Raw genomic sequence first — 17,283 nt, forward strand, 5'->3', positions numbered from 1 at the left:
CCTGATCAAGTAGTGCGTTGGAAAGAAAAAATCCAATCCACAGGGCCAACCACATGTTTATGGGCAGTTTTGTTAAAGGTCATTCCTCACCACTGACCAGATAATCTGGACAAGCATCTTCATATATCATCAGGCAAGCGTCAAAAAGCAATGACATTATGACAGGGAGAACAATTTTGCTTACTTCAAATTCCACTCCATTTTCAATCCCAGGCTTAGAGATCAGTCACAGTTTCACTCTGGACCAGACTCTGGGTTGCCAATTCTAGTTAGACATATTCCCAAAGAGTTCAACTCCATGCCCTGCATCTTACTATTGGTCATTCTGCAAATGACAACTTAGAAACGAAGACTCGCAAGGTCCAGATTAGAAAAGATTACTTTGCAGTTGAGAAGCTACTTCCAGTCAACAACATTTTTTGGTAATCAATCAATGCACCATTACAAAGACTTCCACTGAAACAGTCACACCATTGCTTAACTAGCCAACAGCCCAGTGGTGGAATTGCTGCCTTACAGTGCCAGAGACCCGAGTTCGATCCTGACCACGTGTACTGTCTGTACGGAGTTTGTACGTTCGCCCTGTGACCGCGTGGATTTTCTCCATGTGCTCAGATTTCCTCCCACACTCCAAAGACATACAGGTTTGTAGGTTACTTGGCTTCTGCAAATTGTAAAATTGTCCCTTGTGTAAAGGATAGCAGTAGTGTAAGGGATGATCACTGGTCAGTGTTTCCATGCCGTATCTCTAAAGTCTAGAGCCTAAATAAACAGTTCCAGCACCAGCAACAGTAAAGGCTGCATTCTTTATCATACACAATACAATACAATATAATTTATTTGTTGTCATTTGAACCCAGAGGTTCAAACGAAATTTGGTTTCTGCAGTCATACAAACAAGAAGAGCCAAGACACAACACAATTTACACAAACATCCATCACAGTGAATCTCCTCCTCACTGTGATGGAAGGCAAAGTCTTATCTCTCCCCTGCACTCCTCGTTCTCCTCCCGATGTCAGAGTCAAAGCCCCCGGCGGGCGATGGTTAATAAGTCCCGCGGCAATTATAAAGCCGCGCCAGGTGATGCAAGGCCCTGCTCCGGGTCTTGGTGTTGGAGCCCCCGGCGTGCACTAGCGAGTCCCGCGGCCATTTAAAGCCGCGCCGGGCAATGTAAGGCCCCGCTCCAAGTCATCCTCAACCCCGCAACTCGGACGGGAGAAGTCGCCGTTGCGGAAGCCCCAAAAAGCGGTCTCCCAGCAGGGACCCGCGAGCTCCCGGTGTTACTGTCCACCAGACCTGCGGCTGGAGCCTCCAAATCCCCGGGGTCGGGCCGCAGCAGCGCGCCACCACAGCTCCACCCGCTCCGAACTCGGCCAGCTCCGCGATGGTGGGTAGGTCCGCAGCTCCACGACTGGAGTCCCAGGTCGTTCCGGCTGGAGGCCGCTCCACGGTGCTAGGCCCCAACGACAACGGAGACCCGACAGAGAAAAGGTCGGGTTCTCCGTGCAAGGGAAAGATTTTAAAAGTTAAAAAATATATAAAAACTACATTCAAACGAGACAAAAACTAAAAAAAGACAGACGGACTGCAGAGGCCGCTGCGACGTGAGTCGCGCCGGCCACCCGGCACTTTCAATGACTGGTGCACAAGGTAATAGCAACAGTGAACATTCTACATTCATGTCACCAAGTGAAATAAGGATGTCACCAAGAGAATTAGCAGTTTCTCAGGAGATTGGTCAGTTTTCTCTACAATATTTTTCTTTCTACCAACATCACTAGAGCAAATTATCTGCTCAGCATCATTATTATGTGGGGTGCTCCTGTGTTGAAATCAGCTCTTTTCTTCAGTAACAACTTGAGCTCTTACTGGGATGGAGGCTCAACCAAGGGCAACGTCGTCAGTGCTAAGTCGCTGGCCACATTCAATCAGCTCTGTTGGACAGGCAGCCCATATTGTTCCCCTACCCAACACCAATTTCTTGCTCTGTCACAGGAAGAGACTACCAGATAGACAGAGAGAAAAATTCAAGAATGGCCAAAGCCTTCATGATAAAATGCACCACCACCTCGTCAAATCCCATGCATAGATAGGGTGAATACACAGAGTCTTTTGTACCTAAGGCTGGGGAATCAAGAACAAGAGGGTATAGGTTAAAGTTGAGAAGCGAAAGTTGATCGGAACCTGAAAGACAACATTTTCACACAGGTGGCTATATGGAGCAAGCTGCCAGAGGAAGTGGTTGAGGTAAGTACAATAACAGCATTTAAAAGTCATTTGGACAGAATCTTGGATAGGAATGGTTTAGAGGGAAATGGGCCAAACATGGGCACAAAGAGCTCGCTAAGATGGGCATCTTTGTTGATATGGATAAGTTGGACCAAAGGGTCTAATTCCATGATGAATGATTCGAAATCCTATATTTGCACCGTAGCTAACCGTCTGCTCTCTCAGGGGTTGCTCAGTTTTCTTTCTACCAATATCACACGATCAAATTATCTGCTCGTCATCATGATGCTTCTGTATTGAAATCAGCTGATTTCTTCATTTCATTCTGAAGGACCAGTTTCCATCCTATAGGGCTCTATAACTCTATGACTCCTGGGAAGCTCAGGCCATGGCAGCTCACAGTGAAGAGGGGGAATTTTTGATGTTGTTGAGGACCTTGAGTGCACGCATTAGAAGCTCACAACTGCCCTGCATAAAACGTCTCACAAACTATCTACCCCACGCCTCAATAAGCACCAACTGCCCTGCCTGTGCAATGACATATTGGCCTCATCAGACACCTCTGAACAGGAGAGGATCTAAGCCATCCTCAATCCAGAGGAACTACTACGGTGGTGGCACGGTGACGCAGCAGTAGAGTTGCTGCCTTACAGCGCCAGGGGCCTGGGTCCAACCCTGTACGTCTTTGGAGTGTGGAATGAAACCGAAGATCTCGGAGATAAGCCATGCAGGTCATGGGGAGAACGTACAAACTCCGCAAAGGGCCTGTTTCTGTGCTGTATCTCTAAACTAAACAAAACTACCAAAAAAAACAAGGTTGTAAATGGCACACATGATAAAGGTATTTTTGGTTTCTTTCCTGAGAGAATAATTGTTAAATGTTCAACATATTTTGAAATTGTAACGCTGGCACGATACTAATTTTCCACATGAATCCATTCCATGTACTCTTTACATGTTCTCAGCAGAACCAGCCAATCCAGCTCTACATTTTCAGTGCCAACAAGTCTTTCCATGGCTTGACGTCAAATATTACTTGATTTCCAACCCACCGAGGCTCCAATGCACTCAATTTCTCCATTAAAAATGGCTGTTGTTGTTCAATAATTTGAAGACTAGTGTATTAATGGCAAAACTCTTAAAATAGATTCCCACAACTTTCCAAAACTTGTGGAATTACAAGGCTCCTCTAAGGGTAAACAGGCTCATTTTTCATTACAAACTCACACAGAAACTGCAAAAATACCAAAATGCCAACTACACTTGATACTGTGGTACATTCAACAGTAAAATAATGCAATGGTAAGGAATAATATCTCTTCTCATCATCCCTTCACCATGCTACTGAAATGATTTGGGATTGATTCTGATAATATCCTAGTTAATAATGGAATACTTTATGTATTTTATTAAGTAAAGATTAATTTGACTTATTTGGGTTTTGGGTTCTAAGTAAATGAAAGCTTTGAAATTTGGGTTCTGTAGAAGGGCTGAGTAATCAGGAAATTGGAAGCCAGCATTCAAACTGCATCTAAGCTGCTTCCTGTTGTGCCCAAGCAAAATATATTGACAATGGTGAGAGGGGATGTACTTCCTGAGAAGGTTCTAGCTTCTGTAAACAGAAGCCTTAAGAGAGGATAAGCTTTCTGAAACATTGGAAGGTTCTGTATACTGAATTGATAAGGATCCTTACATTGTTTAAGATGATAGACCTTTGACCTGTTATTTGGGGTTTCGTAACTAAAGTTCGTGATCAATATAACCATAGCATGAGAAGTATTTAATTAGTGACAAGCATGCTTTGAATGGGTAGAGCTGTGATTGATATGTTAGACTTCATTGCTGCCATTCTGTATGAACATGTGACTATGTTTCCAAAACAGTATAAAAGATGCTGTATGTCTTCTTCATTAGAGTGATGACCTGGGAGGAGTTAAGTATCTGCTGTATGCTTGACTTTGTATCTCCTAGCACTCTCGCTGGTTAAATGATCAGTAAAGCTTGTATTGGTTTTACCTAACTTATTGTAAGTTGTCTGTTTTAAGAAAATGAACCTTAACAATTCCTGTGACAAAAAGCAGCATACTCACTGGTGATTCAGTGGTTCTGCTAACAGCAATCAGCATTAAAACTGAAGCCTTATTTATCCAGAATACTGAAGGGCTGATGTGAGGGCTGAGGTTTACATAATTCTGAAGCGATTTTCCTTTTCCCCAGATATTTGAAAAAGTTTTCAATGGACAATAGAGTAGTGGCCTGGACGAGGTCAGGAAAAGGCCAGACGCCAGGCAGGTTCAGAAGTCATTTAATGAATCATGGTAAACACACAGAACGCCCCCGGACCAGCTACCGGGAAACCCCCGTGGGCAGACAATCGCCCTGTCCCTCAAGAGCCGAGGGGGATGACCCAAGCAGTGGCCTAATCCCCAGGGACCGCCACAGGACTGCCCCCCCCCCCCCCCCCAAGAAGAACCAGAGGCACGAAACGGACAGGAGGGTGCACGTGGCGACCAGATCGGGTGTGCACCACGGCCAGCACAGGAACAGGCAACCAACAGGTGCAGTGGAAGGAGTAGGCACTGGAGGAGGACTGGTGATCACACTGTACACTAGCACTATCCTACACACTGGGTACTATTTACAATTTTTACCGATGACAATTAACCTGCAAACCATTGGAGTGCGAGTGGAAACTGGAGCGCTCGGAGAAAACTATGCAGTAACTGGGAGAACATACAAACTCCATACAGACAGCACCCATAGTCAGGATCGAACACGGGTCTCTGCCACTGGAAGGCAGCAAATCTACCACTGCGCCGCCTCTTCACTCTTCATAGAAAGAATCGTTAAGAGTATTATGCTAAATTGCACCGAACCCGAGTTAGGTCACGGTATAATATTGTGTATTGTTCTGCCATGTTATTAGAAGGATATGAAAACACTGGACATTTCACACAGAAGCACTGGAGAGGTCGCACAGAGAATTAAGGATGATAGATATGAATATGCAGGTTGGGGAACTGGTTGAAACAGATATGATAGCAACATTTAAGAGGTATTTAGTCAGACACATGAACAGGCATGGAATAGAGATCAGGGCCACATGCACTCAGATGGTATTACTTTTGGTGAGCATTATGGTTGGTGCAGACATGGTGGGCTGAAGTGCATCATGTTCCTGTGCTGTACCATTCTATTATACCAGAAAGGTGACTTAATTGAGAGCTTCAAAAACTACAAGAGTGAAAAAGCGGACACAGAAGGGTTGTTTTCACTTGTAAATTAAATCCATCAATGCTCGATATTCACCAAGAAGTCCAGCTGCATAAAGAATACTCTTCTGACAATGCCACATGTTGTGAGAATGTGTAACTTACTATCACAGAACATGGTTGAGGTGAATTGTGTAGGATGCATTGAAGGGGAGATTGGGAAAAAGCAGGTGAAGAAGGGGATATATAGGGTTATACTGACAGAAGTATCTGAGGAATAGCAAAATAAAGCTCAGGTGGAGTATAACTGATGGTGTAAACTGTATATTCTATGTAATGTCATGAAGATTCTACAAAGCTGAGCTCCTCAAATAAAAACATGCCTTGAAATTTCCCTTCCAGCTGCTGCTGTTTCTATAACATAGTTGATCAATAAACAATTAAAGAATACTTGTGGAACAATGGCTAAAATAAATGGGGCATCCAAATGACAAAATATCTCTATACCAGCCCAATCCTCGTGTACTCACCTTGGGGACCAGGATGCAAGTGAGATGTGTGAGAAAAAGTGATGGTTGAAATAACTTGAAATAATTAAAAGACCTCTCTGACTTTCAAAAGAGAAGATATTTCAAAATGTATTCAGAAAATTGACAAATCTAAATGACTTGTGAATCCTATTAACAATTCTACTGTTTAAAAACAGATTTTATTTGAAACGTTAAGACAAACTGGTGTCAATTTCATCCATAACCAACACAGGATCCTTTTAAGAGTATTAAAAATAATGATAAAGAGTTGCATCCATATGCTCAGATATCTATAGGATTGGGGCAGAGTAGCGGTACCAATGACAACTGCATCAGATGTAGTTCAAGAGGTTCGCTCTTTCACCATTGCATCAGTAAGTTACTGCCTCTAGTCTTATTCTAGATAACATCAATATAAACACTTCAGCTGCACTGAAGGGCACCGCAGTATCAGAGGCATGTCTTTCATTACACAGAAACCAACTCTAAGACCAATGCCAATCCTTTACTCATTTCCTGGTCTTTTCTGTTTGTTAGATCTTTCTGTGCACATATCGACCAAAGGGAAACAAAGTGGTAAAGATGTTGTACGTTATGCTTGTCTTCGACTGTCACCGACACCAGTGATGGAAATGGGGGGGTAAGCAGGAGGACGGCGTTCCCCTACCTTTCAGTTTCCAGCTCGAGTTTAATGAGTACTGCAGAAAGATTGGAGTCGTTTATCACTTGATTCAACTGAGACGAAAACGATTTGTTAACTGCCACTGTTAGCACTTGTTAACAGCCAGTAGTTAACACGTAGTTATACAATGTGTCACCAATACATCGATCTGCATTCCTCAGTCAATATAATTGTGTTTTGACCAAGTATTAATGACGCCGCGTTCACGGCAGAATTTCATAAAACTTACTATCATTAAGGGCTCTGGACCGCGAGCACGGGCTCCTTCTGTGCAGGTACAGTCATTCACCCACGTTATTTTAAGAAAGAACTGCAAATGCTGGACCAATCGAAGGCAGCATCTCACCCGCTGAGTTTCTCCAGCATTTTTGTCCACCCACGTTATTTAGTCATTTGTGCCCGTCATTTAGGAATATTATATGAATGTTTAAAAAATAAGAAAAATTTGTTGTTTTTTTCTTTCTCCTTCAAGGTTAGTTCTTCTGTTTGCCTTTATTTGCTTCAGTTTTATTTAGTGTTATTTATCACGTTGTCGTTGTAGTTTTTGAACGATTAAACTTTCGGATTTAAAAAATTCATATAAATTCATAGCGTTGCCCGAGTGCCAAATCTCTTCAGCTGTATTTGCGACTGAAGCTACGGGTGGATTAGTAGACCTTGAAGAGGCATTGACACTTTGCTTTTATGTAGAGGGGTAATAGAGAAGGGCTCCAGGCCAAGAGCTCACTGACTGAATGATACAGACGTTCTGACTGAAAATCACACCCTTCCGATCCATTATTTTAGGATAAGCCTTTCTAGAGAACCTGCTACTTTTAGCTTTGCCCATTTTCAAAATAGAGAATTTTGAATTTGGGGTTTGATTGGTACAAGGAGACTACAAAGCTCATAATATCTATTTTTTTACACATTGTAACTTTCTACATTTCTACTTTTGGGTATGTATGTGGCAATTATGGCTCTAGAATTAATCGATACCCACCCTATGTACCTTATATCAGATTTAAATCGGAATTACGATTTTTTTGTTTTCTTATTTGTCAATTTTCTGTGCCCGATTATTTGGCGGCCAATCAACCGCTGTCTCTAAGGGGGTTGCGTCCAATCACCGACCAGCTTCCCTTAAAATTCCCGTCCAATTAACAAATCGGTCGCCTCGCGTCCAATCAGCCGCTGTCTCCAAGGGCATTGTGTCCAATCACATAATGTAATTTAATGGTAATTAGCAGCTACGGTAAAGGTTGGAAGCCAGCGGAGGTACTGACAGTCAGACAAGAGCAGGAGAAATTAAGACAGTGTATAATCCATAGCACCTAGTGTACAATTTCATAATATATACTAAATAACAGGGCTGACAGACCTTGGCTGGGAACCTAGGGCCCACCAAAATTGTTCCCAATTGGGCCCTGCACCTCCTAAGGCCGGCCCTGCCTACTACGGCTGCTGCCTGTATGGAGTTTGTACTTTCTTCACTTGAGGGGTTTCTCGGAGATCATCGGTTCCCTCCCACACACCAAATACTTACTGGTTTGTAGGTTAATTGGCTGGTATAAGTGTAATTAGACCCTAGTGTGTGTGTAGGATAGTGTTTATGTGCTGGGATCACTGGTTGGTGCGGACTCGGTGGGCCGAAGAGCCTGTTTCCACGCTGTATCTCTAAACTAAACTAAATGAAAGAGTTGGGATGTCCAGTTACAGCTGTATAGGACATTAGAGAGACCATACGGGGAGCATTGCATGCAGTTCTGGTCAATATAGCACAGGGACGATGTGATTAATCTACAAATGGAGCAGAAATTATTGACAAGAATAGTAGGAGGATCAGATGGCTTGAGTAATGCGGAGAAACTGGCTGGGAGTATTTTCCTTGGGAAGGAAGCTGAAGGGCGACCTTGAAGAAGTTTATGAAATCATCAAGGTGAATGGTTATCATCTTTTTACCAAGGTAGAGGAATCTAAAACTAGAGGACATAGGTTTAAGGTGAGAGTGAGAAGGTTTGAACGGAACCCGAAGGGCAAAATTTCAGACAGGGATTGGTACACACAGTATATGGTACGAGCTGGTGTGGAGGTGGTGGAATTGGGTACATTTACGTTTAAAAGAAATTTGGCCAGGTGCATGGATAGAAAAGATTTAGACGAATATGGGCCAAATGTAGGCGCTTAACTAGCTCAGGGTGAATTGGGTCAAAAGGCCTGTTTTGGTGCTGCATAACTCTCACGACTCTACACGAAACTGCCTGGCGCGTTCCCTGCATGACAACACGGATGAAGCAGCCACGGCTGAGAGGCTGCCCAGGTCAATTTTAAGGAGGCTGCAACATCAATCAATCAATTAAATTGGTCATAAGGAATAAGAGTAGATTTAGGCCATTCGGCCCATCAAGTCTACTCCGCAATTCAATCATGGCTGATCTATCTCTCCTTCCTAACCCCATTCTCAACAAAACATCACAGGTGATCCATCTTCCCTGTGGCTATCAAACTGTACAACTCCTCCCCCTTCAGTCGTGGAGTAGACTGAGATCTTAGACTTGCATTCCTGGAGATTTATCGCTTACAAACATTCCCTGAAGGGCTCTGACTATCTTTTTCTTGCATTCGCTTTACGGAGGTGATTGTAAAGGTGATTTGGATAATACACGCTGGTGAAACGGATGAGCACAGCTAGAATTCTGCTGGGAATGCCACATGTCAAAGTGCTGATATAACTTAGTCAGTCTAGTTAATTTAAGAATGGGCCACATCTTATTTAAGCACACGGTGTGGCCATAGATTAAAATAATTGAGCGTTCAATTATAGCTTTAGTAGACTCCAATAAGCCGAGTGACAGGACAGGATCCTTACTGCAGTGTTCAGGGTGTGAATGAACCTCCACCATTCCTTTGCTCCTCCTATCAATATTGGGTATTGATGCATGGTGTTGCCAAGTCTACTTGGCTGTGTTCCTGGAAATATTTCGCTTCTGAACCTTCCCTGAAGGGCACTATCATCCTCTTGCGTTTGCTTTAGTTGGATGCCATATGATTTGGACAGGCGTGCAGCCACTTCCTGGTTGTGCCGCGCCGGGGGGGAGGGGCGCGCTGACGTAGGTGCGAGTGACGGGCGGAGCGACCAACCGGAGCGCAGCATCGCCGCGCCTGGCCCCGCCCCCGCACCAACGGCCGCTGCCCGGCGGTTGCGATGACGGCAGCGCAGAGGCCCAAAAAGCCTCGGATCGGGCCGCCCGCTCTCCCCGCCGCCGCCGCCGCCGCACAGAGGTAACGCGGAACCCGCAGTGCCCGCGCACCGGCTCCGAAGCTTGCGGTTGCGAAAGTAAATCAAATCGTTTCGTTATTTGCACGTACCTGAGCGCGAATGTGGCGTCCGCTCGCAGCGTACTTGGTCACAAGTGGCCCGCCGTAGCAGCAGGTCGATGTCACGCGGAAGCAGTCTGAGCATGCGCGGAGACGGCACTGAGCGCGGCCACGTGACCCCGGCCCCCCACCCACCCACGTGACCAGGAACACGTGCTCCTGGTGGTTGGTTGGTTGAGCTTCTATGTCAAGAGGTTCATTCACACCCTAAATACTGCAGTCAGTATCCTATCCACCCGGCTTAATGGAGTACATTAGAGCTATAATTGAACGCTCGATGATTTTAATCTATGGCCACACCCTCTGCATAAATCAGATAAAGCCCATTCTTCGATAAACTATAGGAAACTAAGTTATCTCAGCACTTTGGCATGTGGCATTCCCAGCAGAATTCTAGCTGAGCTCATCCGCTTTCCCCAGCGTGCGCTGTCCAAATCATATTTGCAGTCACCTAAAGCAAATGCAAGAAAATGATAGGCAGTGGTTCAGAAGCAATAAACCTCCAGGAACACAGCCACCCAGAGTTGGTAACTCCTTGCACCAATTAAAAATATTAAATGTTTTGAGTTTAATTTGCCCTAATATTGTTCAGACCTTCAATGACATTACAGCTTAATGAGTGGCTTGTATGATGTCCTGCACTAGCTGTCCCCTTTTTGTTTCAGCGCTGATGTCGCACTTAGATTTATAATTGTCCCTAACCCTGCACTTCGAAGGAACAATCCAATTGCCTTTCCACAAAGTGTTCAGTTTTCTCTTTTCCAATCGTCTTTTGGCCAATTTGCAGATCACGTTAATTCTTACTCGAGAGTATTCTGAGGAATAGTTTATACAGGCATTTGGATGGGCAAAGGCTGATTAGGGATAGTCAGCATGATTTTGTACAAGGAAAGTCGTGTGTCACAAATCTGTTTGATTTTTTGAAGACATGACCAAAAAGGTCGAAGGGGGCAGAGCTGTAGATGTTGTGTACATAGATTTCAGTAAGGCATTTGACAAGGTTCCGCATGGTAGGCTGGTCTGGAAGGTTAGATCGCATGGGATCCAAAGAGAGATAGCTGAATGGATAGCAAACTGGCACCATGGTGCTTCTCAGATTTCAGGCCTGTGACTAGTGGTGTGCCTCAGGGTTCGGTGCTGGGCCCATTAGTGTTTGTCATCTACATCAATGATTTTGGATGAGAACATACAGGGCAAGATTAGCAAATTTGCTGATGATACAAAAGTGAGTGATTTTGGAGATAGTGAAGACGGTTGTGAAAGATTGCAGCAGGACCTGGATCGATTAGACAGGTGGGCTGAGGAATGGTTGATGGAACTTAATACAGAGAAGTGTGAGGTGTTGCATTTTGGGATGGCTAACAAGGGCAGGACCTACACAGTAAATGGTAACCAAGAACCAAGGTAGGCCACTGGGGTAGTGAGAAGCTTGACAGAGGAGTCTTTGGAGGTGTAGTCGTTGGTGTTGAGAGAGTAAATGAGAGGGGTGAGTACCCAGCCTTGTGATGCTCCTAAGCTGAGGGTCAGCGGGTCCGAGATGAGCTTTCCCAGCCTCATATGCTGCTTCCTCTCTGTCAGGAAGTTGGTGATCCACTGACAGAGGGGTTCAGGCACAGTCGACTGGGAGAGTTTGGAGTGTAGTAGCTCTGGCACAATGGTGTTGAATGCAGAGCTAAAATCCACAAACAAAATCCTTGCATAGATCCCCTAGCGGTCTAGATGCTGGAGGATGAAGTGTAGGCCTTTTGTTGACTGCATCATCCACTGATCTATTGGCCTGGTATGCATACTACAGGGGGTTTGTAATATGTTTCAGCTGGGCCAGCACAAGTCGTTCAATGGTCGTCCGGCGTCGGAACGGAAAAACGGCCTGGAGTTCCGAATCGGCCGTTTCCTACTGGAGACCGCGGCTCCCGAAGTCCACAGGCTGAGCTGGGCGGAGCTCCACACGGCAATCCTCAGCGAAAGATCCCAGGGCCCCGCGTTGTTAAAATCAGCGCCGCCGACGGCTGCAAGCTCCGCAGACCACAGCTCACGGTGTTAAAATCGGCCGTCCCAGCACTCCGGAGCTCCACACGCCGATTCCAGTAAGGCATCGTCCACTCCGCGATAGTACTTCAGTGCTGCACCGCTGCTGAAGCTGAAGCTCTGGCCGGTCTCCGGCAGGAAAGGCCGTGCCAATCCAGATGGTAGGCCGCGAGGAGGGGGTGAAGATGCGACTCGCAGAATAGACGCATCCTCGACCAGGAAGAAACTGAGAAAACGGTTTCCCCCTCCCCCCCCCCATCCCCCACATAAAAAGACTAAAATACCTCCAAAACAAAACTTTTTGACAGGCTAAAAATAAAAAAGGATGAAAGGATGAACAGCTGCAGGCGAGGCAGCCATACTCAACGGCGCCACAATAGTGGAAACTTAGAAGCAGACATAGGCAGTGCAGGTTTACAGGTACCGATTGAAAATGTCTGTGTAGACTGATGCCAGTTGTTCGGCACAGAGCTTGAGGTTAGAGGGGGAAAACATTGTCCGGTCCTGGAGATTTCCGGCTTTTCTGTCTCCTGAACAGTTTTTCCACCTCCTCAATTGCTATTGTTAGTGATTGTGAAGTGGCCAGACTGATGTTGGGCAGCAAGGAGGGGGTGGATAGTGGACAAGGGCCCAGTCTTTGCAGACTGGAGTCAGGCTGTAAGTCGTTGTGAAGTTTTGGTTTGTGGAGGAGTGGGTGGGGAAGGGTCCAGTCTTTGCAGACAGGAGCAAAGATCCGATTGCAAGCAAGATAGTGCACTCCTGCTAAAACCAATGGGCTGACGTGTAGTACGCAACGGAGCGGAATGTCAGCCTTTTCGTCGGCCATTTCAGGAAACCCGACCCGACCCGACTTTGTATATCCCTCTCGCAGTGTAATCAGCATTGCGGGGTAACAGTTTGTGTGTGTGATATAGTGTTAGATTCATGATTCATAATTCTGTTATTTTTTGTTAATGATTAATATGTTAATAAATTATAATTCTGTTAATTTTCTTTTGGATTCAAAGCCCCGGGATTGGGATCGGACTGTGCAAGGGTGGAGGGGGCACTGAGGGCAAAGCGGCTGTGCCCACACGGCAGTGTAAAAGGGGAGACCTTTCCAATCACGCTTCCCTCTTTCTGTCTCCGCTGTGCCTTTTCAAAATTGGTTGTTTATTTTTTCCGCAAAAAGAGAAAGACAGAGTGAGCGAGAGTGAGGGGCTGAGGCTTACACCAACCGACCGAGTGAGCGAGCGAGTGTAGCCCAAGGAAAGTCCGCCTGCTCCCCACCCCTTCTGCCCCAACAAATAACAAATGTAGATTGCAAGATGCTGAGACCTGCGAACGGGGAGCAGCTGCACGCTGTGAACTATGTGGAGGACTACTGGATTCAATCGATCTCTGCCTTTCGATCTCCAGAGGAACGTTTCTCTGATGAGGGAAATCGATGCTCAATATCAAAGTAAGAACTGGGGTACGAGCCCGACCCCCACCAAACTGCTGCAGCACTGGGGCGGGCCGAACAAAAGAGCCGTTCCAGCACAGCCATTTTGGCATAAAGAGGAATAAATGTCCGACGGTCAGCAACGTAGAGGAGTAGTGAAGAGCAGACCGGTCCAGGGTTTGGGAGCCGGTCAGCGAACGTGATGGGGGGAAGAAACCGAAGGGCCGTCTGTTCTCAGCTTCGGATCTCATGCCCGCCCTCTTTCCCCCCGTCAGTGAGTCTCTTTAACGGGGCAGAAAGGCAAAGAGAAAATGAGGAGAAGATTTTTACCAAAGATATTTGATTTTTACGAGGATGTTTCCGTAACCGGCTTCCGTCTCCGTACTAGTGCTCAGCTATGGCGGACAAAGATGGCGGAGATGAAAGCTGGTTATGGAAATGGGGCCGAAGATTACCCATGACCTACGTCTTTTTCGTCAAGTGGGCTATCTTGCTTGCTATAGGATCTTTGGACAGGACTCCGGCTGTAAGTAGGTGTGAATATGGGTGGGAGAAGTGGCTGGGGGAGAGGGTGCCTATCAAACCTGCTGTAGAACTCATTCAGGTCGTTGGTCACCTGCCGATTGTCCAAGGAGCAACGGGTTTTCCTCTTGTAGCTGGTGATTTCTTGCAAGCCCTTCCACACTGAAGAAGAGTCATTAGCTGAGAACTTGCTCCTCAACTTATCAGAGCACATTTCCTTGGCAGCTCTGATCCCTCTTCTCAGCTTGTACTTGGCCTGCCTGTAAAGGTCTGCATCCCTGCGCCCATAGGCCTCATCTTTAGACAATCGAAGCTGTCTGAGTTCTGCTGTAAACCACGGCTTGTCATTGTTGAACCTAGTAGGAATGCAACTGTCCTCACAAAAGCTGACATATGATGTCACAGTGTCTGTATATTCGTCGAGGCTTGTGTTGCTTCCCTGAACACATTCTAATCAGTGCAGTCAAAGCAGGACTGTAGGTTTTCAATGCCATCGCTTGTTCACTTTTTCACTTTTCTGACCACAGGCTTAGCATACCTTAGCTGAAGATCTTGTTGACGCCAATAGTACTCAAAGGAACATTTTACTCTATCGATAAGCTGCACAGTAACTGATGTGTGGCCTTGCAGTGCCACTTTTTGTTGGGTCCCCAACATCACCAGCATTTTAGTCTTATTATCACTTTTGAACACTGTGAAAATGTCATTGCTTTCCATCCATTGTGTCCCACAGCTCCTGAACCCGACATCCAGTTGTTCGGAGATCCCAATGGTTTTCATTTGGTTTACTCATTAATCAGGGAAATTATTCCAGTGCGCAAGCCAGATGAGCAGCCAGGACAGGTGGTCTGGAGTGCGGCTAAGTCTTGAGTTTGGACTGGAGTCCAGGAATGCAGTTGGAGCTGGGGTTGGGGTCCACAACACTGAGGGTTGGGAATACGGGTGGATTTGTGGTGGGAGCCAGGGTCTAAAGTGTTTGTATATTTCCCACACCATTTAAGTTCACCAGGTTTACTGGAAAGTGTATCACATCGCCATGTAGCATGTGAAAAACAGAAACTGCAAATGGGCATGAATTGAAAAAACATCTAGTAATCCAGAATATCTGACATCACCACAGAGGGCCCCATATTAATGAAGCTTTACTGTACTGAATTTTACAACTTTACTTGGACAATTATTTTATACTTTTGATGTGTAAATCATGAGTAATGTTGCCATTTAATCACCATTCCTAACTACTGATAGTTTTGCTGAGTACCTGGTGCAATCTATATAACAGAGCATGTCAGATTAGTAGATTCTCCTCCTGAAATAGCTTTAGTGAATTATTGTTTTCACCAGTAATTCAGTCATTCCAACATCACTGTAACCAATCCTCGCATTTCATTAAGAATGTACTTAAGTAACTGAATTTAAATTCCTCACCTACCTTTCGTGGTCCCTGTAATGCCCCTGTACATGTCCCTGTAATACTTATCCCAGTAAAGCAACCACTACAGTACCAGACCAATGTAAATGAGCAGACTTAATAGTAAATCATAGTAAGAATCTTCACATAGTAAATGTCAGCTACACCTTCGGGCAACTAAGATATTGCAGACTCAAGCAACAGTATGATTTGAGATGCATTTACTCATTCAAATTCCAGATATGATGATTAATAACCTAGCTAAAATAAGTGGGTAGACTAAAATGGTGGAGAAACTCAGCGGGTGAGGCAGCATCTATGGAGCGAAGGAAATAAGCAACGTTTCGGGTCGAGACCCTTCTTCAGACTTCAAAACAAGTGGGCTTACATTTCCAATACAATGGCAAGCACTCAATAGCTTCACGATTTCTAGATGACATAATAATATTCAAAGAAGCATCTTATTTTCCATGGGGCTAATAAAAACACGTTGGCTGGTCCCTATAATTTCAGTACTGTTTTTAGTTTAGTTTCGTATAGAGATATAATGTGGAAATATTCCTTTCGGCCCACCGAGTCCACTTTAACCATCGATCACCCATCCACCATCTTTTTGTTATCCCACTTTTGCATTATACACACGAGGGACAATTTACAGAAGCCATTTAACCTACAAACCTGCAAGTTTTAGGATGTGGGAGGAAACCAGAACACCTAGAGAAAACCCACATGGTTTTTGTCAGATATTCAAAAAGCAACTGATTTATTTTTTGTTAGAAACTACGTACAATAAAAATAATGTTGCTTTACTTCCATCGTGAAAGTAGATGCTTTCTCCATTCAGGTATTGGGTTTAATGTTTCCAAGACAGATTCCTTCTTCACGCTTTCAGGATTTATGAACCAGCAACCTCCTAAACATTACGGTATTGATATATAAATGCATAGGATAATGTATGTATTTTCCAAATATAATTGTTATATGGTTATATGGTTAAAATATTTTTTTTAATTCTAAATTCATACGGCAGGATTCATTTTGATAACAGATAACATTGGTTTCTGACTACCATTCTATTTAAAATGTTATCCCAGGGAAGTTCTATTTTTGTTCTGGAGTGGTAATCTTGTGTGAATATATGCTATATAATGAGTTTGGCTACTTGATCAATAGATTACAAAGTAGGCCGTGGTTCTTTAAGCTGTGAAATCTCATCCAGATATGCCACAAATAACTTTGTTCCATTAATGTAGTTGTCTCTGAAAAATAAATGACAATTAAACATTTCATTACAAACATTATAATTTATGTTCAGCACTAAAGGACATTCAGCAAATGTTCAAACCCATATCTTCTTCTTCTTCTTCTTCTTCTTGCGTATGGCGTGCACAGCCTAAAATTGTACGACGACTTGTTCTATTTGATCTTATTTGATTGTGCACGCCGAGTTGATTGCATTCGTTGAAACAGAGCGGACCACGTGAAGGTTGCAATCTCCCACCCCAAACCCATATCAAGTGTGCTTAATACATTTCCTCTTTGCCTATTGACCCACAAGAGATGTCAATGACCCAAACTTAAAGCTCTCTTCATAATTTTCAAATCCTTTCCTTTCTTCATCCTTCCTAATGGGCCTGTCCTACTTAGGCGATTTTTCAGCGGACTGCCGGCAACTGTCAAGTTGCCGGCAGTCGCCTGAAAAACCGGCAACTGGAACGGCAACTGTCAGAGTGGAACACGCACACACAACACATCGTTTCCTTCACCAGCCCGTTATGCAGGTGGGGGACAGGACAAGCGGGGGAGCGCTGTCTAAAATATTCATAGGGTGCAACGCCAAGGTGAAACAGACACACACTGCGATGAACAGGAAGGGTGGCACTGTAAA

At 44.8% G+C, this 17,283-nt stretch overlaps 2 protein-coding genes across 2 annotated transcripts in view; both read right to left on the reverse strand.

Moving 5' to 3' along the window:
• znf407 (zinc finger protein 407) overlaps positions 1 to 10,088 on the reverse strand; it is a 527,544-nt gene extending 517,456 nt beyond the window's left edge. The window contains exon 1 of the mRNA XM_033019073.1: positions 10,003 to 10,088. The gene's annotated coding sequence lies outside the window, so the exon portion shown is untranslated. The remainder of the gene's footprint in view (positions 1 to 10,002) is intronic.
• Positions 10,089 to 16,141: 6,053 nt separating this feature from the next.
• The window catches only part of LOC116971890 (cytosolic non-specific dipeptidase-like), a 41,935-nt gene continuing 40,793 nt past the window's right edge, over positions 16,142 to 17,283 (reverse strand). Inside the window, exon 13 of the mRNA XM_033019075.1 lies at positions 16,142 to 16,654. Coding sequence (XP_032874966.1) covers positions 16,570 to 16,654 — 85 coding nt within the window. The 3' untranslated portion in view covers positions 16,142 to 16,569. The remainder of the gene's footprint in view (positions 16,655 to 17,283) is intronic.

This window comes from Amblyraja radiata, chromosome 4 (assembly GCF_010909765.2).
Source record: "Amblyraja radiata isolate CabotCenter1 chromosome 4, sAmbRad1.1.pri, whole genome shotgun sequence".
NCBI classification, from domain to species: Eukaryota; Metazoa; Chordata; class Chondrichthyes; order Rajiformes; family Rajidae; genus Amblyraja; species Amblyraja radiata.